The following is a 25,946-nucleotide window of genomic DNA, read 5'->3' on the forward strand; positions in this document are numbered from 1 at the left end:
ACAGGGTGGGGGAGCAACTTGGAAATCTTTATTCCCAGATACGTATCTGGTATGTAGGTACAGGCAGACAAATTCTGTTCCCATTCTCATGCTCCATTTGCTGATGTATATTTACTGCTGATTTTAATTCATATCTTTATGAGGAATTTCCTCTCTTTTGTGATGCAGACAGGTTTATGAAGGGTATTTATTTTTGTTGGTATTACCATTTTTGAAAATGTGTCATTGTGACAGTTTTGAGGTAGTCGCAATATTCCCTTTTTTTTTTTTAATACCAGTGTTGGATTAAAACATACAGTAACTGTCACCTGGTAACCAGACCCCATATAACTATGTCAGCATTCACTAGTGACTTACTGCTTTAAATTGGAATCAGCTGATATTTGATTCCACAGTTTTTAACTTTGCAGGGTTAATCTGGAACCTGCTGGTACACATGAAATAGTTGTTTTATCTGCTGTTCTAAGACTGATGAAATGCTTAAAAGATGGTGGTGTAATCAGTCAGTTATCTCTCAGTGTTACAGCTCATTCTGTATGGCAGGGTACAATCTCAAAAATAATTATTCTGCTGTGGTTAAAACATGGGAGCCAAATGCAGCAACTGATAAAAACTGCATCAGCAAGTCCTTTCCTGAATTGGATAGTTGTGTTTTGTTATCTTCTTCAAGGGAAACATGGGCTGTGATGGTCAGACCTCTAGGAACTGGAAAACATCGGGCAAGGCCTTGGGAGGCAGAACACTTATTAATCTATTGCCAATGTCTTTTCCTACCTTTGATCTTTTGTTTTTAGATAAACTCGATTAGACTAGACTTCCATTCACTCCCTAGACATAGGCCCCTTGGACATAAGGATGCTGATGTTAAGAGTTTTCTCTCGTGTGGAAAGCAATCAGATATTTAACGTTATGGGAACTTTTTAATCAAACTCTAGACCAGCATCTACTTTTTAACATTCTACTTTCACAGCCAGTTATTGAAAGAGACGTGGAAGGGAGAGGGCATTTGGTCTGCTTCAGATGTGCATTTTCTGCAAAGCTCTTTGAAAGAAAAACATCATACATCTCTCTTCTCCCCCACCCCCGCCCATAAACTATGTAGTCTCTAAGGATAGTTATTCCTGTTTACAAAGATGTTAGCAGTAATCCATGGATGACTTATTGATGTTTCAAGGAAGCCCCAAGACCCAGAATAAAATCTTTTATATAAAAGTCTGCTGATCAAATCACATAGCCTGTCTTTGAACTGGAAGTAGAGCGTGAGTTTTTCAGTTCAGAGGGGGAAAAATACAATAAATTGTATTATGGGGCAATGCTCATCTCATGGATCGAGAGTAGTTTACCTGTCGGGTAAACCAGAGACACGGAAGGGTTGAGCTGGGGGTAGAAAGATGCACAGCTGTTTGGTTAGTGCCTTCAGGTGAGAGATTATCACCAATAAAATGATAGTTTTATTAGAACCCCAAAATATTATGTCTAGCACTACAAACTTTTTTTTTATTGAAATAACATTGGTTTCCATAGCTGATATGTTGTATAAGCATAGGCTCTCCCCCGAACCCAGGTGCAGTCACCACAGCTCACCCACCACCAAAGCAGCCATAGTCCACTGTGCTCACTTCCTTCCTCATTCTCGCCATGCCCCATCCCCCATCCCTCAGTTCTCTGGTTGGCTTTCAAGGGCTAGATTTTAAGTTTGACTTATCTGACCCTTTGTTTGGTTCCTCTGTATTCCACATATAACAGACACCATCTGGTCCTTGTCTTTCTCCTTCTGACTTACTTCACTTAGTCTAATCCGTTCAGCTCCATCCATGCCACAAATTGCATGAGTTTATCTTTTTTTAATAGCTGAATAGCATTCAATTATATATACATGCCATATCTTCTCGAGCCACTCATCTCTTTTGGGGCAATTAGGGTGTTTCCATATCTTGGCTATTATAAATAGTGCTGCTATAAACATGGGAGTGCAGGTTTCCTTTCAAATTAGTGTTTTGTTTTTTTTTAAAAGATTTATTTATTTATACAAGCACTGGGTACAGTCAGAAGTGTGGGAGGGTGAGAGAATTCACCGGAGCCAGAGGGGAGAGCAGAGCAGGCAGACTGACAAAGTACACTGCTGAGGGGAGCAGCGGGCGGCAGGAGAGGTCTGTGCGCCATGTGGGACCCTCGCCCGGTGGCCGGGGATTGAATCGGCACTGCAGAGGGTGCAGGCAGCTTCGCAACCCAGCGCTCAACCGCCGCGCCACCGGGGAGGCCCTCAAATTAGTGTTTTTATATTCTTTGGATAGATACCCAGGAGTGGAATTACTGGCTTGTAGGGCAGACCCTTTTTTAGTCTTTTGAAAAAACTCCATACTGTTTTCTACGGGACTAGACCAGTCTACGTTCCCAACAACAATGTAAAAGTGTATCTTTTTCTCTACACCCGCACCCCCACTTGTTTTTGGTCTTTTGATGTGAACAGTTCTCACATATGTGAGGTGATATCTCATTGTGGTTTTGATTTGCATTTCCCTGGTAAGTGATGATGAGCATTTTTTCATGTGACACCACCAACTTTAACTGGAGACTTAGTGGGAAGCCATTTGGTTAAGATGATAGTACCAACTACTCTCTATTTTTTCTGTAATATTTTGCTCTCCTTAATTCAGTTGCCAGTCATCGCTTTGCCCCTTCTTTCTCTCTTGAATACATAGACTCCTAACCCACTTGAATGTGGGCCCTGCTATTCCTACCCAAGTTCAAGTGTCAGAAGGAGATGCCGAGCCCACTGGAGAGCAAGTCCATGTATTATTGTGCTTGTCCAGAGTCTGGATTCAATAGACGGGACCTGGAGTTGGAGGGGGGGGGAGGGAAATTTGATGAATGTTGCCCCTCCTTCCTGAGTCTCCCTTCTCTTGAAAAATATATTTAATTACATGGAGTCCATTTCTAGTCTCAGTTAAGAGCAGGCTCTTCAGACTACACTCTGCTTGTCTGTTATGAGGAAAAACCCATCAATATTTTAAAAGCTACTGACAGGCAAGAAGTTAGGCTTGATGGCTAGAAATTTAGAATTTTTTTTAACTCTTTACACAGTCTATTCATTGCTTCTCTAAAGAAGTACTGAGGAGAGGCTTAGCATCAAATAGGGAATATGATGAAGACTAATGAGAGAAAAACAATGAGATATCAGGCTTCAGACAACCTAGATGTGTCCTGGTTGTGTGGCCTAAATTTCTCATCTGGGAGCTTTTCAGAGCAGCCAGTGCTCAGAGATGCCCCAACACTGATGTCAAAAAACTGGGAGAGGGAAGGTGTGCTCCAGAGAGAAACTTCAAGCAGGTCATCCAGTTCAACCAGATTCCTAGTTGTGGTTGAAGAGAATGAATAATGTTAAAATTCACCCAAACTTTCCAAATACCACTTCACTCACCCAATGAGTTCTCCAGGGAAGGATATTAACTCTTGGAGCCTCTAGAGAGATTTATAAATAGTTTGCAAGAGCCAGCCAGCCTATGTGATTTCCATTCTGCTTGCAGACCATTCAGGGGACGCACTTATATATAGATATCTCTGGGTCAATCTCGCACTTGCCTCTACCCCAAATATTACACTTTCTTTGTTCCTCTGAAAGACTAAATACTAAAAGACTATCAGTATCTTCTTATAGATACATAGTATTTTTTACACTTGTTTAGATTTACATGAAATTTCAACCAAGGGGGATGAAGAAAAGAGGTGAATTTATTTTTTAACCACCTATTCCCTAGATTTTCATAGCATACACCTTGATAGGTGAATACTCTGTCATATTTGGCAATTATTTTCATGAATTTTGAGATGAGAGTTAAAGCAATTGCAGAACTACCTAGGTATAGCAAGAAGGCATAAAAAATACTTCTTGGCAGCTCCTAACTCACCCAGGAAAATGGTCCAGGATTCTACTGCTCTCCTTTGCCACCTCCACACCCCTGAGACCTCTCTAGGTCAGCTATTCATACCATCTGTCCAGGGCCATACCCTGTCTGGGCCCAGTTTCATTTGAGAACACTTAACACGTTGGAGTAACAGAAGAGGAAGGAAGAGGGGGTGCGGTTTAAGCCTGAAATAAATACTGGATTTGTGCTTTGAAACATGCTGACAAATAGGAGGAGCAAAGGAACTTCTGTGTTTGCAGACTAAATCTCATTGTACAAACAAGTGCAATTAGGAATCGTTTATCAGTCCTGCTTTCAATCTAGTGAGTTTTACAAGGATTTGTTCAAAAAAGAGGATTTAAAAAAAAAAAGAATTTTTTTTTTTTTTACCACTGAACTGTTAATTAAGATTTAAATGCAGCACTCGATCTACCTATATAGCCATTCGCCAATTTATAGTTGTCTGAAACCAGGTTCTAGAACACATTTCAATCTTTCAGGTGTGTTTTTAATCTAGCATGGTGAGGCAGGGAGCCCTGACATGCTCAGAGTTAGTGTAGATTTTACCACAAGGTGTTAGGGGAGTCAGGGTAGGCTAAATGTAACAAACAGACCCAAAAATGTTTTCAGACTTCAAATCTAGTAGAAGTTTCTTTCTCCTGTCAGTATCCTCTCTGGGTGTCCTGGTTGGTAGGCTTGATTCCACAGGATGATACAGGGACCCAGCTTCTTCATCTTGAGACTCTGCCATCCTCTGGGTCCTTTTTTGTCATTTGCATCCAACTAGAAGAAACGGAAAGGAAATATGAAAGTCACAGCTGCTCTGTTTAAAACCCCGACCCTGAAGCAGCAAATGGTACTAACACCAGATTCTCTTAGAACATGTATAGTCTTGTGGAGGAAACCAGCAAATGTGACTTCACCATGAACTCTGCTGCCGCCCTGGCTCTGAGGAAGAAGAGAGTGGGTTGGGGTGGGCAGCATTGCCTCTGCCACAGAGGTCTTTTTTGTCTGTTTCTCAGACTTCTAAAGGATAAGAATCTCTATGAATTACATATTTATAGATTACTCAGCCTTCCCCCTTGAAAATCCTGACCTAAAGATTTGCAGTAGTCAGGCTTACCCCCACCCAGTCCTTCCTCCACTGCATCTCCTACCTGTTAAGTGTTCTCAAATGAGACTGGGGCCCAGACAGGGTGGAGAGCTGGGCAGAAAGATACAAACATTGTAAACATTCCAGGTGATAGTTATATTCAGGAATGTTTGAAAAACCTAGTTAAGCTGTAGTTGGATTGTAGAAAGGTATTTTGCACATTTGTTTCAATCTCAGGCTGTGAATCCTGTGTTGTAAAGAATTGTAGGAGACTAGCTAGATGAAACCAAACTCTTAGCACCCCTGTTTAGCTATCTTTAGCCTTAGAATTGGGCTACTGTCCTCATTGTGTAGACAAGATGATCCTGCAACTCTTCCACATGACATGAATATTGCTGTTTCAACTGGAACTTTTCTTTGATTAACCAATTGCTTCATTCAGTTGATGGAGTTCAGCGGTTGTCTCGCATGTGGTGGTTGTATAGTTATATCCAGTACTTGGAATATATCACTTTATGACAGCTCTTTAACATGTAAGTCATTGTATAAGACTGACTAGTAATGAAATCATAGGAAGTTTTCCTATCTGTCATAATATTGAATCTTTTAGAAACCTACCATCAAGGAAATTCAAAAGCATAAATATTTTCTACAAGTAGTGGTTGAATTATTTATTAGTGATCTCTGTTCAGAAAGCAAGGGCTAGAAAGCTATTCTATAAAACTTTCTGAACATTCCAGAAGTATGACATGATATGTGTACAATTCTTTTGGGTGTGCTCTTAGTAGCACATTTGATCCTAGATTATGTTCTCCCTGCTACCCAGAGTCCATGGACCATATCTCTTCCAACAGATTGCAGTGTGTTCAGGGAATTCAAACCAACTTAAATGTTAGCCTAAGATCATTATATTTAGGAAGGTAAGTCTTCTTATTAACATAAAAAGTATTCCAGTACATATTGAAAAGATACTTGGAATAACCACTGTTTGGGATTGCCTGAGCTTTTGATCCTCTTATGATAGAATATAATTTAGAACTAAATGTAAAACCTTCAGAGACAGGAGGACATCTCTTTTAACTACAAAGAAGTATTATTATCATTTGTTATCTGCACAATTAGGAAGCAATAGTGTACAACCGAGGCTTTGCCTTATAGGTGATCTTTGTTGCCTACAGCCTTTTTAAACTCATTGTGGAGAGTTTTACAATATGCCTTTCTTCCTACCCCCATCTCAATAATTGTGCGTATGTTGGTTTGAAATCCAAACAAGCTGTGGCTCTTTAAGTCCAAAGGGGCTAAAGACTTGGAAATCCATCTTCATCCAGTCATCTGAGGGCAAAATAGGAGCCTGTGGGATATTTCTTTTCTCTCTCTCTCTCTTTTTTTTGAGGGCTTAACAGAAGAATAAGTGTCATTGGCAATGATTGAGAAAAATGAAAGTTTTTAGATCAAATACAGCTTCAGTCTGTGTGTGGTGTGGGGAAGGCTGATAGATGGCATCTTCTTCCCAGAGTGAAACCAAATGGCCGCTAATCAGTGTGTGGCATGTAGAGTTTTCTGTAATCTTGATATCAAGGAAATATTTCACTTTCCCCTCTGAGGTTTTCTAGGAAGAGTTTCTGTAGCAAAGAAGATGAATCTTGTCTCCACCTGTTAAAGAAAGAACAGTTAACTCTGTAGCTAAATATTAAGCACATCAAGTACAAGGGCCGTGCATCATATTTTTCTTGTATCGGTGATCAGTTATACTTAGCTTCCTGAAAAATGGAAGCCATGCTCAATATATATCTGGAGTGATGTTTAGAATGAAGACACAGGACAGTCTTTGGTGAGAGTAGTCTATGTAATCAAATTCAGGCCCAGACTTTGTCCCCAGCCAGGCAGTTGACTGCCAAGATACAGCCTCTCTGTGCCTCAGTTTCCTTAACTGGAAATAGGACTTAAATCAAATGGCTGCTGCATTTCCTTTACTCTCTTCATTTAAAGTGGGTCACCACCGAATCTGGACCAACCCTTGCCAGAATTACAGTATGAATGAAATTTGTTTATCCCTAGTGACTCCACCTTGGGATCTTTTTCCTCTTTTATGACATTGCTTAAGGCCTTAGCACCCCCACCCCTGTTCCCACTGTATAAACTCTAATCAAAGCCTGTAGTCATCAATCTATTTATACCAAAGTATAAGTCATTGGAAAAACAGATCATCAGGTTGTTTCTTCTGAGGAATTTTTATTTTAATACAAATCTGAACTCCAAACAAAGAAAGATGATGTTTAGCAGAGGAGAAAAAGGACTGGGGAAGAAAATGAGGAAAAAGGGTGTAAATGTCAGGTTTGTCTATGAGAGCCCTGGATTTCATCTACTGTTCCAGAATAAATCCTAATATCCAAAGGGCCCCTACTTGGGTGAGTTATTTATCATCCTAGATATAGAGGAAGCCTTCATGGCCCCCTCCCCCCAAATTATGCCATAGAGCAGAAGGAAAAACAGACGCCAGCCTTAGTGTTCTCTGTGGCCAGGTTCCGAGCTTTGCTCTGCGTGTGCAGTATCTTACTAAATGGATGGAACAAAATCGCCTTCCTCAAGCCATCAGCCACTTCCATCTTAGGTCAGAAATTGGTCAACTGTACCACAGTAATTATTCAGGCACTGAATAAAGAGTGTCACGTAGACTGTTTTACCACTTGTAGTTCAAATCTGAAAGTCTCCTGGAACATGAAGTTTAAAACAAAACAGTGTTGCCATGGGCGAGTAGATGGGGAAATGCCCACAGGATAGTCAGTCTTTAAGTATTTAAAAAGCACCTAGATGCCCCCACCAGGCAGTGCCTTTGAACAGAGTTCCGTGCCCTCAAAGAGCATCTGAGGTCGTCATAACATAACACAGCAACAGAACTCTTAAGACACAGCAACTTCTCAGCCTGTGATGCTTTCCCTGTGTCTTATGTGCCTGTGACTCTGAAAGTGACATCCAGGTGCTTGGAACCTCTTTTTTTCAGGAGACACCTAAATACACCTTGGTGCTCAGCCCTCCTGCTGATGTGTTTTCCTTCCTCTCCCCTCCTGATCCAGATGTTTAGGGCATTGCCTCTGCATGCAAGGCTCAGCACTGTGGCGTCTCCCCCACCTCTGCATTTGCTGAAATAAGAAGTGACAGACAAAGCTGTGGTTAGACTCCTTTTATGGTAGTAAAACCTGGGTATGCTCATTAGATAGCAACAGGTTTTTATATGTTAACAAACTGTTTTAGGGAATTTTTGCCTCTTGGGGGAGGACCATCAAGTGCACAGTTGGGGAAAATTTCGTCGTACCCTGACTAGGAAAGTCATCAAAATGATTCCATTAAAATTGATTGACTGTTTAGAGGCCATGTAAATAGATGTTCAGAGACTTGAAGGCCATGCAAATGGGTGAACTTGGCTACTTCTAAGTAATTACTCCCGAAAGCAAGACAACAAAATCAATTCCAAACCCTATTAAAGAGCATGTGGTCATCACTTACAAAAGAGGCCCCCTCCATCCAGGGACTGGTGGGGATGGTGCGGCGTCATGGCAGGTGTGTTGAAGCTGCCACTGTGTACCTCTACAACATGGGGGCCAAGCTGCCTGTCCCTTACCTGCCTCCTGGGGAGCCCACATAGGTATGCTCAGGTACAGGGCTTCATGGAGAAACAGACCTCATTAAAAATGGACAGTAGGGCCTCCCTGGTGGCGCAAGGGGTTAAGACACAACCTATGAAGCTATCAGCAGCCACTGCAGCACAAGTTCGATCCCCAGCCAGGGAGGAGACCCACATGGCACAGCAGACCTCTCCTGACTCGCCTGCTGCTCCCCTCAGCAGTGTATTTCAGTCAGTCTGCCTGTTCTGTTCCCCACTCTGTCTCTGGTGAATCCTCTCACCTGCCACACCTCTGGCCTGTACCCCAGTTCTTGTATGCACAAATAAATAAATCTTAAAAAATAAAAATAAAAAATAAAATGGACAGTAACCTCTACCATTGGTTTACATGCTAAGAGCTATATTACATGTTTTCCTGAATGATCTTGTTTGATACAATAACCCTGTGATACAACTGCTCATACTAACCTTATTTCATTTCCAAGGAAGCAGAGGCTTAAAGAGGTTGAGAAATTTATCAAATACCTGGTCAATCTGAAGCACTAATGAGGAGTGACAACTTCACTCACTATGAAGTTCCATGAATGAAGGAGGAAAGAAATAGCCAGTGTCATTCTGAAAACTCTCCTAGTCTCTGCCTCTGGCTCCAAGGAAATGTACCTCTTATCACTGGAACATCACTTTGTGCTTGGCTACCAATGTGCCTTTCTTCTCTGAATTCTGCCATTCCAAGCTGTTTGTAAAAAACATCTCCTTCAGACATCTGCACAGCTCTGATATCAGGGGAGTGGCTGAGGCAGGTACCATGGTCATAATATCTGCTCTCTCCAATCACATACTGTTATAGAGCAACCCCGATATTAAACGGGTTCCTGGCTGTGGGTCCTCACCCGCGCGCTTTAAAGGGACTTATGAATACTCCACTACAGACACACGCAAAAGGGTTAATAAAAGGTTTATTTACAAGAGAAAAAGAAATAAGGAAAATGTACAACTCAGGGAGAAAATAGGGAAATAAAGTCTTTAATGCGTCCTACCCGATCCGACGACCTGGAAACCCAAAGTCACTCTCAGAGCTAGACGGACGCCGCGAGCTGGCCGAGGGCCCCAAAATGGAGAGAGAGCCCCAAAGCCCACATGTCTGCCTTTTGTATCCACCTGTCTGCTTAACCCCACCCTCAGGTCCCAGCCACCTTCCCTTGGGTGGTGATGGGATTTGGAGTTCCCAGTGTCTTTGGCTTTGACCTGGGGTGGGGGTGGAGTCCACAAAGCCTGTATGGAATTTGCTTTGGGGCAGCCTTTTCCCCTAACAATACCACAGCAGAGTCCAAAACAACTGCACATCTTCACTTGGATCTAGCATGTGGTTTTGGTAGCCAGAATTTCCCTCTCCATTCCACTTTGACTCTAAAGACCAGGGCGGGGGTGGGGGAAGGGGGAAGTAGACAGGACTTTCCTCACCCCAACTTCCAGAAAAGTACCGTGGTTCTACTCTGGATGGAAATGGTTCTTGGGATCATTCAGCCACTCATGGAACAGTAAAAAGTCATAACCCCAGTAAAGCCTCTGTAGATGCTGAGGGAGCTGAGTGGCCCTTTCATCCGGCTGACAGGAAGGCCCCTGTGACTCCAGTCTCAAGAAATAGAAGCTGCCTCATCACATGAAGCAAGGTGGTAAAGTTGACTCTTGAGAGACTGGTCTGCTGGGATGCATCTCACAGCCCCACGTGCTAAAGAGCACCCTAAGAAGACAGACACGATTTTAACTTACTCCCATTGCCACTAGACTTCTAATTATAATACCACACTGTCCTCAAGAGAATCCATCCTATGAAATAACCTTATATTAGAAACTTCTTTTAATGAGGTCCCTCAGTGCTCTCGAAACTAAATCCTTTTTAATTGCATTCAAGACAAGACTTCCTCTACCACATTTAACCCTAGTGTGCCTTCCTAGAACACCGTGACTTTCCCTCGGTTATTTCAGACCAGCTCAAGCTGCTGGGTGCTGGAACAGGCACACTGGCACCACCTGTGCCCCTGCAGGACTCCTGCCCAGGGCGTTGGGCCAGTCACGCCCACTTCAGGGAGACTGCTCAGTTGGCTGCTGCTAGTAGCTAATCATGTTCAACTTAAAGTTCTTTTTTTTCTTACTGTTATAGGGAAAAAAATAATGTAGTCCTTCCTACTCTTGAATTAGTATTTAAGAAACAAAAATGTAATCAAATCCAGTTTGCTTATTACCTTGCATTCTAAAAGTCAAATGACATTTTCTGTGATGCAGGAGCCTGCTTGCTTCATCTTGTCCTCCATGCTCCTTGACAAAATGTGCATCACTATAAACTCACCTTTCCATCCTTACAGCAGAGTCAGAGTGTCCTAGAAACAACTAAATGCAGCAATTGTCCTATTAGGGGGGAAAGGTGACATTAAAATTCTCCAGACACTTTGCAGTTATTAGATGTTGGAAATGGTTTCACATAAGTGGCTTATTTCAGAGTTCCCGGGAAGGGAAATACAGATCCCAGCCACTTGGCCCTTGATATCTTTTTTATCTGTGTTGTACTTTCACTGGATTTACATAATCTTGGGTGAGGAAGTGTTGCAGGGCACATACCTCCCTTTGCCCATGCGCATTTGTCCTCAGTTGCTTTCCCAAAAGGCTTGAAAGCAATAGGTTTAATCTAGGTCAAAAAGAAAAAAAATGGCAATTTTTCTGGCAGAAGATGCAGAGAGAATGCCTGTCTTTGTAGGGCCATGGGTGTAACAGGAGATGTTTCCTCCATGGGAAATCCTCAATCCTCTGGGCAGCAGGAGGCCAGCAGTGGCCTAGCCCCTATGGCCAATTAATAGAATGTGGTCACCGCAGAACATGTAGGGTGCTGGTTTGAGGAAAGGGGTTGCTGAGAACCAGGTGAGAATGGCTTCCTCCAGGCTGGGACTATTGGTACAGATTCACTGTACGGGGTCATCCTGCCAGGAGGTGAGTCAGCATTCTGGGAAGAACATAGGATCCCTGCCCAGGCAGCCAGAGGTGAGAAATTCAGCTCCTGCTTTGGCAGAGAAATTCCCAGGGGATTCCTTTGGGGTTACATTTTGGTCATGCAAATGTGGTGGCCACATCATTCAAGCCCTGTGAGCAGAGTGGCAGCCGTGTGCCTCTGCTTCCCAGCTAGTGGCCAGATGGTAATACTTATTACATCAGGGTGCCAGTGATAGCAAACTCTATAAAACTAAGCTAATGAGATGCAGTTTCATTAGAAGTTGATTTCTACAGGATGTGGTGTTTGTCATGGGCAGTTATTATCCTAGCTATGGAAGTCCACTTTTTTTTTAAAGATATTTATTTATTTATTTATTACTTATTTATGCAAGCACTGGGTACAGTCAGAAGCGCAGGAGGGTGAGAGAATTCACCAGAGCCAGAGCAGAGAGCAGAACAGGCAGACTGACGAAATACACTGCTGAGGGGGGCAGTGGGCGTGGCAGGAGAGGTCTGCACGCCATGTGGGACCCTCACCAGACGGCCGGGGATGGAACCGGCACTGCAGAGGCTGCGGGCAGCTTCACAGTCCAGCGCTCAACTGCTGCACCACTGGGGAGGCCCCGGAAGTCCACTTTTTGAAGGAGGGGGAAAAATAGGTTGGTCGTAAGAGACTGTTGGAGAGAAATTTAACACAAGAGAGAGTGGGTCATAAAAGACAAATGAGGGTAACATGAAGGGAGCTAAAGCAGTTCTCAGGATCTTTGAGAGTAAGGTGGACCATATCGGGCAGGTGCATGGGCTAGCATCCTGTGACCGGCAATGATGTTGAAAAGTTACTGTCAAGTGCTTAGCTACTGTGTGGTTGTGGGCAGTCTGCTTCCCTGTGGGAGGTGGAAGAGTTAGGTTGGGATAGTTAGCCAGCTGTAAAATTCTGTAATCCTGTGGAAGGAGCCCAGAAGCCAAAAGAAAGCAATGGCGTATTAACTTCATTTTCTTTTCTTAGTTTTGAGTTTAAAGGAAAAAAAAAAAGAGAGAGAGAGAGGCGCATGGCCAAAATTGTCATCTTGCAGGTTCTTCCCATAGCTAACTAATCACTGCTGTGCTCACTACTCCTGGCTCTGCAGCCATCTTGACAGAGCAGCCACATTCAGGGGAGCCACAGCAAGAAAGGACACACAGAGATGCAGTGAGGGGGTAGCAGCAAGGGGTGTGAGTAGAGGTGTAGCTGTGAAACAAGTCATGTCATTTTTGGCTCCTATCTTGGCTCCTCTCAAGGCATATCTTGAGGACAAAGTAGAAGGAAGGAGACCCAGGAATTATCAGTGTATTCGATGTGTTTTTTAATTGGCAGTGTCTGTTCTTGGTGGGTGAGTGGGTGGACATGGGCTGAGGAAAGGGACAGCCACATGATGCTCCAGGCCACCAGCTCGCCTCCTGAAGCATCTGTGTACTCTCAAAGAATGGCATTTTGTCATTGTCTTTTTCCTCAAGATACTGAGTGTCACCTTCTTAACCACTGGAAAACTGCTCCTTATGTTTAAGGTCAATGCTAGGTTTTCTTTAAAAATTTGATTCAGGGGATTTTTGATGGGGGTTTTTGAACCTTTAACTGCCTTGTAGAAACTGAAAGTGGAGGGTCTTGGCAGGGGAAAGGCCAATGATTGATAGTCGGAACCTTAGCAGTGGGGAGATTCACTTGAGCAAAAATGTACCACTTAGATCAACAACCTTTGGACTCGGGAAAAAGTATTAAATTCTCTATATAGTGGCTACGATTGAGGGAGAGAAAATAGATTCCAAGGGGAATCGAGCATGAGGGGTATGTCCTCCTTTGAGTTAAACTGGCTTGTGTGCCACTGACTTGACAAGAAGCCAAGATCCCGATTGCCATTCGACTTGTGTAAAGCCGGCACCTGCTTTGCTTGCAAATGTGCATACAAAAGAGAGCTTCATTCACAGAAAGAAAAAAACTGTGGCTGGTTCACTAATTTAGCCTTCCAGGGCCTTGGTCCCTTGATCTGTCAGCCCCTTAGAATTCAGAGGCAGGCTTTAAAGGAATTTTCAATTCACAACATGATGACTTTGTGGCTGTCCTGAATGCAAATATAACTTGAATTTGTCTGTTAGGATTATCACTTTGTTTTTAAAAGAAATAAGTACAGGGTCCAATCATCAGATGATCATACGATGGCTGTTTTCAAGTGTTTATTTGCTCAGATTTAGAAAGAAATATAGATTTCTAGTGTTGAAAATGTTGACTGGCCTGGAGCACAGACAGCCCCCCTCTCCTTCCTACAGACAGACTCCACTGGGGAGACAGGTGTTCACATGTATAATGCCGCACAGTCTGAACTTGAAAGACTGTTTTACCAACTTAGCCACAGAGTTGTGGGAAATCAAGTTGTCCCCTTCTTACCTCCAGTCTCAAATTATATTGTTAATTTATTTGTATTTTAGAGGCTGTTCTGCAACTTTCCATATTAAATTATTACCGGACAGTAGTGTCAGAAAACAAAATTAGCCATTATAGCTAGAACATTCCCCAAAGACCTATCTGCCATATATGAGAGCCCCTTTCACAGGAGAATTTAACTCCATCCAGGTTGGTGGCTCCAGGAGCCATGAGGAGTATTTCACCAGACAGCTGACTTCCTGTGCTGTAAATTAGTGGTTTGGCCTCTGAAATTTCTACTCTACCACTGACTGTCTCAATCGTTGAAAACCACTCAAGTCACTGATCTTCTTTACATCTGGATTCTTTAACCACACATATAATAAAAGCTGCTGGGTTGTCCAGAGTTGAGTCAAAGCCTTAAAAACAACCACCTTTTAAAAATGTTGTCTCAAGATCATCAAACCTTCTTTCTCTTTGCCCCAACATGATGAGGCTTGAAAAGCTCACAGGAAGTTTCTTTAATGAGCTCAGTATTGGTTTTCTTAAGAGAAGAACTAATTTTAAAATCATATCTTTGGTATTGTTCTCCAAGGTTGTAGCTGCGCTGCCCTCCCAACTGAAGAATATAAATAAATTGCTTTTTGGCCTAGGGCAAGCCATGATATAAACTTATATACGCACTGTTGAATTTTTTTTCTGTGCATATTATTACCAAGAGTTTCCAAGTAAAGTTTTTCAAGAGAAACAGCTGTAGTTTGAAAAGAGTTGTGATAATCCAGATGGTTTCTTTGAGGATAAATCTACTTGATCATTTAAAATTAAAGTCTTTCAGTGACATTGAGAGTCTTTATGATTTTAAATACACTACTGGGGGGTGTGTGTGTGTATAGGAGAGAAAGAGAGAGAGACAGAGAGTGAGTGTGTGTGTGTTGATGCCATTGGCCTCATGTTTGGGGGCTTTCTCTTTAGAAACAGCACAAAACCTCATATCAGGGTAGAAAATTATTCAGCATTCAAGCTAGTGAAATACCTGAGGGAACACTTTGTGACAGCAGAAACTATTTGTGAGAGATGTAGCCAGATACCCACCATCCTGTTGGTGTATGTTGCTCTCAGCCTGTCTGGGAATCGGCACTCTCAACTACTGATACAAGGGGATCTAATCATATTGCACAGTTGTAATATTGATTACACATGGCCTTACAGGATGAATACATGCAACTAGATTGCTCAGCGTGTCAACTTTTGGAGATCTAGGCAGTGAAGGGCTTGAGGAGCAGATACAGGGGTGACAGACAGGGCAACCTGGAAGCAGACAAGCCTGTCTGGACCTCTGTGCTCCCTCGGGGCCAATATACTGCCCCCAAAATGTTTCTCTTCAAGCCTCTTCTATCATCAAGAAATGCATATGCCTCTGGTCAGCTGTGCCTTCTTAGGGATTCTGTTAGATGTTTATAGTTAAGCATCAAAATTAATTCTCAAGGAGATATTAATAGCCAGGAAGCTTTACTGTGTCTCCCGCCCCCCTTCCCCGAGGTAGCTCCAGCCTCATCAGAGTCACTCTTGGTGGTCAGTGAGTGGTGGTCAGTAGAGCACCTCTTAGCCTCTCTGTGGGCCTAAGACTTACTATTTGGCTCTGGGATCATCGCTCAAGTTTTACCAACAAACCTGTTTCATCCGGGAACTGAAAAAGCCCTGGAGAAGACTAAGGGGGTGAGGTTGAGATATAGGCACAGGAAAGATGGATTTATTTTTTGTTTGACTCCAAAGTCCAAAACTCTTACTGATACAATGAATTGTTGAAGCTGTTGGAAAGTGGGGCCCATAAAGTAATCTGGGTGGGGCATGTCCCTATCACCTCTCCTGAGCTGGCTGGTGCCCCAGCCTGAACTCCTGAATGTGTGACAGTGACCAGAACTGTGCTGTGTCAGTGCTTATGATGCAGGGTCACTTGAGCAAAGCAGGAAAGTGTGAAGCAGCAAAAATTCAGCATAAAGTAGAGGATTGAGCCTTGTTGAGGCACCTGACTTTCCAGGCCTCTGCTAATTCCCCCGAGACCCATGGCCAGTCACTGCCCACCTTTGATGGAGCGGACCCATTTTCTCCGCTCCATTAATGGCAAGGAAAGGGGTTTTCCAGGAATAAAGCAGCACCTAAGGGGCTGTCTCCTCTGGTGCATGTTGCTACCACAGCCCAATGAAGAGCACCTGTGGATATTGTCGATGCTTAACCACCCACCTTATGATGATGTTTGAAATAGAACTTGCTAGAGCAGGGAGTCTGTCCCCCGAATCAGATTGCTGGGCCATCTGGTGTTGCAGCTGACCTGAAAATGAATCCAGTACATTTCAGACCTGAGCTGCAGCTGGCGTGGGGAAATCTAAGAGACAGGTGGTTCCCTTAACAGATGTACGTTCAGTTAGGGTAGGCACGAAAGAAAATTTCATCCTTGTTAAACCTTCAAGTGTTTTTCTGGGATGCATAGTAGCTCCCTGACCTTTCCATGATAATAACCAGGTCAGGACAAACAATATTTCCTTCTCCTTTGTCAAAATAATCTGTGCAAGTCAATGACTGTAAGGTTTTACATGAACATACCAAGGGGTAGCTGGATAAGAAAGACTGGGAGGTAGCTGGGAGAGCAGTCACAAGCCACATTCTCTCCAACACTCTTATTACAAAAGTGAGCAGACCAAACTCTCAAAGAGGTAAAACATTTGTTGCTGAATCTAAGGTGCTTCTGTATCCTGCAAATTTTAAGCTAACTTAATTAAACCCTGTATTTAGTAAGTGAACTACTTTACATGTTGAATAAAGCATAAGACATTTTTAGCCCAAAAAAGGTAAAGAACAATGTGACTTTAAAGAAATCTACCCCGGACAAAAACACTTCGGCTGAATACCCATGTCAGAATCAAATGAATGACACCAAAAGAAGAGTTTGGGGTGATATTCCTGATCATGCCTGCAGTCCCAGAACCCCATGGTTGTGCAGACTGCTCAGTTGAAACCACAGAGAGGGGCAGAAACTCAGCCTGAGTCCTGCTCACCACGCCATGGACTGTGCCATCTGCAGGTCAGACCTGGTGAAAGATTCCTGGTTCTCTTGCCAAGCTTGACACCATGAACTGAGCTGTTGGTGGGGGTCAGACTCAGGGAGGAAAGCACAGCATTGAGGTTGTCCAGGACAGTCTGCTGTGTCACACGACTGGAACTGGAGCTTACATCGGCATGACCTTTAAAAATCTTTGTTTCAATGGGAGAAGAGTACACATTACAAGTTCTGCATAGTTTGAAGAGGAGCTGTAGTGAGAAATTCCAGCTTATTTCACTGTATAACTTGTGTAGACAGAGGGGACCCTGGATGAAATTAAGAAGAGTTTGGATTTGAGCCCTCTTCATATTCCCTTTCTCTACAAAAGAGTCCTCTCTTGATTCTTGTCCCCTTTCACCCCATTCACCACATGGCTCAGACACCAGCTTCAAACTTCCCCTTGCTAAGACAAAGCAAAACCACCTGTTTACTAACACCCTTGTTCAAGAGGAAAATGTTTTGTCATCAAATTCATACTAATATATAAATAATTAGAACAGTTACATTCTCCAAGGGTGACCCTTCAACACTAACCAGGAAATGAACAGCATCTGCACCTTCTCAGCACATGTTGGGCAGTCGGGGGATGTTTGAGTGTTTAAGGCAAAAAAGTTTATTTTGTCCTGAGGAAAAACTCCTGAGAGTTTCCTTCATTCCTGAGACTCATGCTTGTCTGTCAAGTTGACATCATCTTTGTTCCTTGCTGCTATTATCTATTACTGTGTTTAGTTTTTCATTTTTGGTTCTTTAGATCAACCTAAATAGTTCATTCCTAGCTCTGAACATGGTTATACTGGCATTTCATTCCATCTACCAAACTTATTCTTCCCTGCTTACCTTTTTCCCAGGCAGGCATACTGCCTTAGAACTTCTACTCCATTGCCAAAACTACTTTAAGTCATAGCCCCCCAAATCTACCTGTTTAAAAATCTCAGGCCCTGCCTCTGTTTTGAAGCTTTGATCATTGAGGTGGAAGTTCAGAAGTTCCCCCATTACTTCCATATCTAAAGCAAACCCCATAAGCCCAGGAGAGGGATGGAAAAATTTACTCTATCTGTAAAACTCTTTTAAAGGCAAATATCATGTCTCTTCCTGGTTTTCTTTCTATACCAAGCCTAGCGAAACATGGTTGGTATTTATCTTCTTTGTAGAGCGATTATCATAGGGTACTGGAAGCTGGGACTTTCCTTTTCTGTTAACAATTATTGCTTGCTTTAAATAAACTCCTACAGCTTTTTAGAGAGCTTATGTTATGCCAATGAGGTTTTTATAAAGATCACTACTTCATTTGATCAGCTTGGATAAAAAAATTCTACCAACAGGCAGCATGGGCAAATGAACTCTGGTCAAAGAAGTCAAATGAGTGAAGTGAAAAGCTCAATTTCATAATTTTTAGTTCCCTCCATTCAAATCTTTATTTTAAGAGTTTCTAATCTTTGGATGTGTGGAGTTTTTTAATACCAAGAAGCTATGGTCATATTCCACTTGGTCCACTTGCATATTTAATCTTGGTAGACTCCTATGAAATCAAGTATATGGCAGTAAGATTCCAAATTTCCCTTCCAGATGAGAGGAAGCATTTCAGATATATTTAGGAATGCTTTGTGAAGGTACTGTCCTTTCTTTCCCCCCACTCACTGGAATGAGTTACTGTGTTCGAAAGGCCAGAAAACCTCTTGCTCAAGAACTCCAAAGGTTCTAAACCTTTGATGATGTGCTACCAACTTCCTGTCTCCCAGCTCTGGTCTTATTTACATCATTCTCCTAAATAGAACTTATGTTGATGTCTGAGTGCTGTGCATTTCACTCATCCTACTTGCTGTTCTTAGCAACTGAGTGCTTCTCAAAACCCTTTCCATTTCTCTGGCTCCAGGCTTTAGGGTCCTTTAATATAGTCAAGGTGAACTATGTGCAGTACATATAACCATGTGGGTACATCTCTCCACTTCTGTTCTAAGACAGCCCAGATCAGACACACCATTTTTCTTCTATAAATTTCTAAAGTTTTGTCTACCCTCTTTTCACAAGCCTGGTTGTGCTAAGAAACTGTAATGTAGTTAACAAATTTTTAGCTGGTATCTTTATTCAGTTTAACCAGATGTATCTTTAGCTACAGGTTGAAGAAGGGGTCACCCATCCTTCAGAACAAAGAAGGGAATGGGCTAAGGTCTCAACCCCATTGTCTTGGGTGAAGGGAGTTGGTTGGAAAGAGGATCTCTGGTATCTCCAAGGCCCAGCCACTGTGAGCTCCCATTGGCTCTTGGAAATAAGGGATCAAGAGTTTGCCAATTGATGTGCCACCAGTATGTTTCATATGTGAGACAGAGTCTGTAGACAGCATTGTAGGCATGTGCCCACCACATTCACTTCATTTCTAAACTGGTTAAATATGGTCGTTCATTTGGCAAACAAATATTGAGTATCTCCTATATGAAAATGCATTATGCACTATGGTGGAGATAGAATAAAGCACTTCCCAGCTCTTAAGCATTTTATGATTGTTTAAACCTTTGAGTTTAGAAGTGTTCTAAAAGTGTCTTGTTCTGGAGATGCTCTCTAAGAAAATTATAGTTGATGTAAGTTTCTGCTGTTGTTATTGTGATTAAACTCTTTATGTGGTTGCTACACCATCAGTTGCATTAACAACTCGCCCCCATCCCTCCCCTCGTGACCATCCTGAAGAGCTGTATTCCAGGTAGTTGGTGTGCAAAGTTAGGAATGGATTTCCAATGCAGGCAAAGCTAATAAATATGATTTAGGATGAAAGGTACTGTGTAAATGTTTGAGATGTTGTTATTACCGTTCTCATACACTTTGTTATTTTTAAATTGTGCATCCTTTTTAAGTAGATTATTTGTTCGCCACAGTCTCCATTATATCTAAGCAAAGCATTCACAGAAATTTCTAAAACCTTTTCATTTCTCTCTGTAGGTTGTTGTTTCGTAACATTTTATACAAGAAAAGCTGCACTTGAGGCCCAGAATGCACTGCACAATATTAAAACTTTACCTGGGGTGAGTCGGTTTACTTTTGTACCAAAATCACTTTATTGCTTGAAAATGGGTCCTTTCATCTGAAAGTTCTAGTTATGGGCTCTTAGTGCCAAACATGACTTTGGTCTTTTGAGGAGTATGATGCTGACCCCTCACTTCCCCTGCAGCAGCCAGACCAGCTGGCAGGCCTATAAAGAAGCCCTGGCATTAACGCAGACGGAAAGAGCTCCAGAATAGCATGTGCCCTGGTTAGAGAATCAGAGTGACCCCACTGGGTAACAGCGGCTGCCAGAGTATTGGGTGGGCTAAGATTTTAAAAGGGTGGGGGTGGGGGGACGCAACACACATGAGGGTAGCAAATGGAAAAGGAAAAGCTTTTACTCACCAGGAGCCCCCTTTCAAATTTCGTCTTTAGATTCTCTTTTGAAAGGACAAAATGTACCCTGTACAGCCATAATATTAAACCTCCTAATGGTTTCTAAACAGTCAATGGTGGTTAACAAAAGCAATGTTTTAATGCCCAATTTGTGACTTCATGTTGATATAGAACAGCAAATACAAAGCTTACCATTTTTTCCCCCATTTCCTTCCCAGTTATATTTGATGATTAGTGCAATTCACTGGAAATGAACTGATGGTTGCATATAGCTGCTTCATCAGAATACATTATTTCTAAAGGGTTTTGTGGCAATTTTATATAGTGCCTGCTAGTATAAATTTTCTTATGCTGTTTGGATATTTCCCCCATTGACCTGAATCTCAGTGATGAGTTAATTTAATGTCATAACAATGTGCATTGGTTATAATGAAGAACCTGGGGTAAGCAGTGCAGTGATAATGATTTTATTGAAATCTGGTTTGAGAAGAATAAAAGAAAGATAACGTAATGTCCCTAATATGTTCAGGGTCTAATTCTAACTTTGTGTCATTTAGCTCTGTCTGTAATCATACCCACCTCTCCCCCCAACCCCGTGTGTACATACTAATATATGCATTTTATAACCCATCAACCCCCATCCAGATAAGACAGCATTTGTTTAATTCACCTTAGATCCATTAAAAATGTTACAGTATTTGTAGTGGGAGGATAATTCAACCAAGGTTTTCAAAGCACTTAGGACATCTTAATCACCCAAAAGTAATTAATATGAACCTTGATCTGGAATCACACAACTTTTTTATTGCCTTTTTGTGTGAGCAAATCAAAGAGGTTCCGAAAGCAAGTGTGCTGCCAGAATTTTCTCTCCCGATTCACTTTAACTCTGTCTCCCAGAAACTTCTGGGGTGGTTTTTAGTAAGGTGGTTCCTTTTAATAGGTATAAGTGCTTTGCTCAGAAACTTAAAAAAGTAGCATTTCAGCTTTTCAATTCTCCATATAAATGAAATTTTTCCAATGTGAATTCCAGGAGACTACAATGTTAGGGTGACATTCTCAAGTGAAGCAACAGGGCAGATATTTCCTGGTTCCAACAATGATAGAATAAAATTGTTTTTATTTCCCATTTCCTAATCAAACCTAAAGATCCATTTTATTATTCCTTCTCTGAAAAAGAAATTAGCACACAAAATTCTTCCAGGTATGTTGCAATATTTATTTGAGATGATGAATTTGTTTTTCCACTTATATATGTTTACATATTTTTTTGCATTTACAGTGTAAAGATGCCACATTACATTCTATCTTAAATTAATGCAAAGAATGGCTGATTTGGGTTCTTTCTCTCCATCGGAAGCTCAGCTCCCAATAAACAGTCTTCCTAGGTGAAAACATTCTCAAGGAGCCCAAAGTTAATATGATGAATGGCCATGTTGGAAAATATACAAGTGACTGATGAATATGCTTCTGATTGGGACATCTTACTGTGACCCTTTTCTTAACAAACAAACAGTATCTTATGTATTAAAAAAAAAAAGTTTCACGTCCCTTTTTTTCTTTCCCTTAAAAATTCTGAGAACAATAGGTAGGGATGGTGATCTTAGTGACCCATTATTGAAGACAATAACTCTAGAGTTGAAAAGATGGTTTGTGGATTGTTTTTGGTTTTCTTTTCATCCAGTTCAATTTCACATGCCAATTACTTGAGGCAGGTTAAATGAACATATCAAGAATTCAGATTTGATTTGTAGCCTCATAGCCTTCACAGTGCTCACACTTTTGCTACAGTTTCCTTTTCAAATTAGGTGAATAGGAACCGAGTTCCATAGCTTACATTTATGTATAGCTTTATCTGAGAAAGATCACCTTTAACAGCTACAGGAGGAACATGAAAGTAGTTTCCTTTCAGCTGTGAGCTTTTGGTGGACAGGAAGAAGTGGGACCAGACATAAAAGATTAATGCATATTCTTGGGAAAAAATATTACAGGGTGCCTTGCTGTTTGATTACAAGCCTTGGAATTAGTCAACATTTCCATAATTCTAAACCAATATACACCTGTTTTCCCACTGTGATGTGAAGGCACAACTTAATTTAACAGAAACCCTGCTGTGCTAAATCTCTCATTAAATACCAAGTGAGTTCGGTAATTTAAAGTTGTAGCACTACTATTTTAACTGGCTGCCTTCATATTATGAAATTAATAAGAAATTAATGATGCACTTTGCCATATGCCTTCAATTTCCTTCTGAATAAAAATAAAAGGGATCAAGAAAAATGCATCACCAGCTGACACTTTAAAGCTTTTCGGGTTGTAATCATTTTCCTGCAGATAAAATCCATTATAAAGGCACTTGCTGTCTTTTTTTTTTTTTTTAAGTGTCCAAAACTTTCAATTTAAAACAAGATCAAATAGTGCTGCCTGTTTGGGCTTTTTCCTATTTATTTCCCTTTGCAATTGATGTTTTATACCAATACAAAACTTTTTTATCATGCAACCAAACTCGATTAATGTTTAGGGACCATCTTTGTTTTTGAAGGAAGCAAGGACGAGTTGGTATGGGACTGCCTGCTATGCAGCTGAACATGTCTACTCTTAGACTTTAATGTAAAGACAACCTTCCTTTCCTGTCTTGTATTGATTATAGAGACCCTTACATTGGTGGTGGGTTGGGGTCAAAGGTCAGGATAACACTAAACAATGTAAAGTCATTAAGGACACAATTCTCCAACCTCAGCATGTTAGAAAGACACAGGGTCACATCCTCTGAAATGTTCGACATACATCCTAGAAATACACTATTAGAAGTAAAGGGAGCAAATTCAACAGCTTACCTCGGAGAGCAAGGAATGAGAGCCAATTATCCATCTCTGGTTTGATGATGTTCTCATCTAGAAATTGTGGCTTGCTTTTAGGCAACAGATCAAATCTTAGGTATGGTGCCTTCTAATGACTAACCTTGCATTAGATTAACAAATCATACATGATTGTTGAGTGCCCTACTGTGTGGGAGGCACGCAATAAGCTATGCCTCTCTCGTTCTCTCATGCTAGCTCACTCTCTCTCTTTCACATACACATGCGCACACACATGCACACGCACACACACACCTGCAGCACGCACATGCACTGCCCCCTTTGCAACCCCCATGACTCTGCACAGGCAGGGTCATGGAATAAGCCTCCAGGCTTAGTACACAATTGTTAGACTGACATTTTCCACAGCTGAACCATCATGCTCTTGAACAAATTTTCGTCACTTCTGCTTTGAAGATCTGGCAAATCAGGCTTAGCAGAGCTTCCTTTGTTTAGGGTTTCAGGTAGACATAACCTTGCTGATAGAATTATTTAATAGAAATGTCATCTGCCTTTCTATTTCTCAGCAAGAAATCCTTGTAAACGCAACTCAAAAGATTTATGTTGTTTTCACGGACCTAATTTAGCTTAATTAAAAAATAAAATAAAGACCTTAATTGAGACACAGAAAAACTACTACAGTCTTTTCAGTAATCAGATGTCAGGGCCAAATATCCCTGGGCCTTATGTCATTCTTCTTTCAAGGGCTTACATATTGTCTCTAGCAAGAAGGCTTTCAGATTGAAAATCTACAGCAGTATCATCAGAGCGTTCACTGTATAAATTAATTTAATTAAGGATGTAATAACAGAGAGGAATACAGTTTTGAAAAAGCTCTTAAATTTTAACAGCAAGGAGGAATTGGTGGAATCTAAATGTCTTGTAAAATATTAATTGCAAATTTCTTCCAGACATTTTCTCTGAATATGCCTTACTCCTTTCTTTTTCAGAATCACTACCAGTTTTATTAAATGCAGTTTATATTAAGGAGTTATTGCCCTGAGAGAACATTTGTGTGGAGCACTCCATTTTAGTGGTGGCATCCCAAAAGGTGTTTGTAATAACATCTGCCATGTGACCAAGGGCTACACATAGGCTTGAGACATAAAAACAAATGATCCTGATCCAGTGGGAAGAAGCTGTAGATAAAATGGCCTCTTAGGACAAGTGTGTTCACCCTCATGAAGTGAATGAGCCCCTCCCTGGCTTGCCCGGGAACAGGGAGCTTTCCTGTGTGGGTAGCACTGTCCTCCCAGATGACCTTTAACTCAGCTCTCCGTAGACTCGTCCCTTTATGTCCTTTCATACTGGAATGTTAGGGTTTAATATTCTTTCAGTGGAACAGTGTGGTTCTCCCTGGGACCAAATTCAATTTGCCCATTGTAATGCGGTTGGAGGTGCTCATTTTCTTTGAACCACCTTTTCTAATTATTAATTTGTATTTAATGCCTTTGTTCTCAGAGCCACGATGATTATTTTATCATTATCACCATCATTATTATCATTATTATATCTGTCATAAAATCTCAAGCCCATCTCATCATATCAAGGAAATTTCTCCAGAAAAACATCGCATTGCAAAACCTAGCGAGGCCAGTTTAAAGGTTTTTTTCACAAATTCTTTTTATTTAAAATTTTTTTTGGCAAAGAAAAAATCATCAAAACATCTCTCTGAATAGGTTTGAGTCTTTAAAATCATATATCACGTAGATGCATGATTCCCGAAGGTTCATAGACATATCACCCTAGTATTGAATTTTCCTTATTTGCCAGGCACTGTTTCAGGAAGGGAACACAGTAGCAATTGTACCGTTTGTCACAAAATCACCAAAACATACAGTCACCCATGGCGCCTAGACATGGTTAATGTGTAACGCATAGTCTTGGATAGTTAGTGCATGGATGGATTAGTTTTATCAGATATTTCCCAAGAAGTCAAGTTTTTTTTCCAGAAAGTATACTTTCGCTCAGTATTCCAAGTGCTCCAAAATATAAGATGAACATGGATTTGTGATTACATGTATGTACAGTTATATGATTGGTTTCATATACACAGAACGAGGTATTTATGACTGTCTCTACAGCTGTAGATACACAATCACACACATCCACATGTAGATATCAGTTCAACCAAGTAAATACAGGAAGATAATAGCTTAAAATCCCTTTCCTTTTTGATCTGCCAACATACTCTTACTCTGTAGTCAACTTTCTTACTTTAGGATTCATGGGCTTTGTAATTCTTAGGCTTGTTTGTCCGTTAGTCTTTTGCTTTGAATCAGGATCATGGCTAATTCATGGCACATGTGCGAAGGTACTTGAGAACTGCCATTAATGATGATAATCCTGCCTTCCACCTTCTTAGCAGAAGAGTAGGGACTGAATGAGCTAATGTATGTTAAGCTTTTTGAGCCCCTGAAGAAATGTGCTTTAAGACATTGTTTTGCTTTGATAGCTTCTGTAGGTGTGAATTTTTCTTGGGCAGCAACTCTACACATCAAATACATTTGATGTGGAAAGTATAAATCAGTACCTACATCATCAGATGGCTGTTCTTCAGGTTTATATTTGTAGAATTTGGCCTGGGCTGAACTATTTAGGACTGTCTCTGAGCTATAGGTCTGCGAC

The 25,946-nt window shown here is 41.4% G+C and overlaps 1 protein-coding gene across 11 annotated transcripts in view; it reads left to right on the forward strand.

The window, feature by feature from the left end:
- Nucleotides 1-25,946, forward strand: part of CELF2 (CUGBP Elav-like family member 2) — a 591,625-nt gene that overhangs the window by 462,380 nt on the left and 103,299 nt on the right. For all 11 annotated transcript variants that reach the window (XM_054695080.1, XM_054695077.1, XM_054695079.1 and 8 more), the window contains one exon: nt 20,026-20,108. In XM_054695080.1, coding sequence (XP_054551055.1) covers nt 20,026-20,108 — 83 coding nt within the window. The remainder of the gene's footprint in view (nt 1-20,025; nt 20,109-25,946) is intronic.

The sequence above is a fragment of the Talpa occidentalis genome, unplaced genomic scaffold, assembly GCF_014898055.3.
Source record: "Talpa occidentalis isolate TD23 unplaced genomic scaffold, MPIMG_talOcc4v2.1 talOcc4.14, whole genome shotgun sequence".
In the NCBI taxonomy this organism is placed as follows: domain Eukaryota; kingdom Metazoa; phylum Chordata; class Mammalia; order Eulipotyphla; family Talpidae; genus Talpa; species Talpa occidentalis.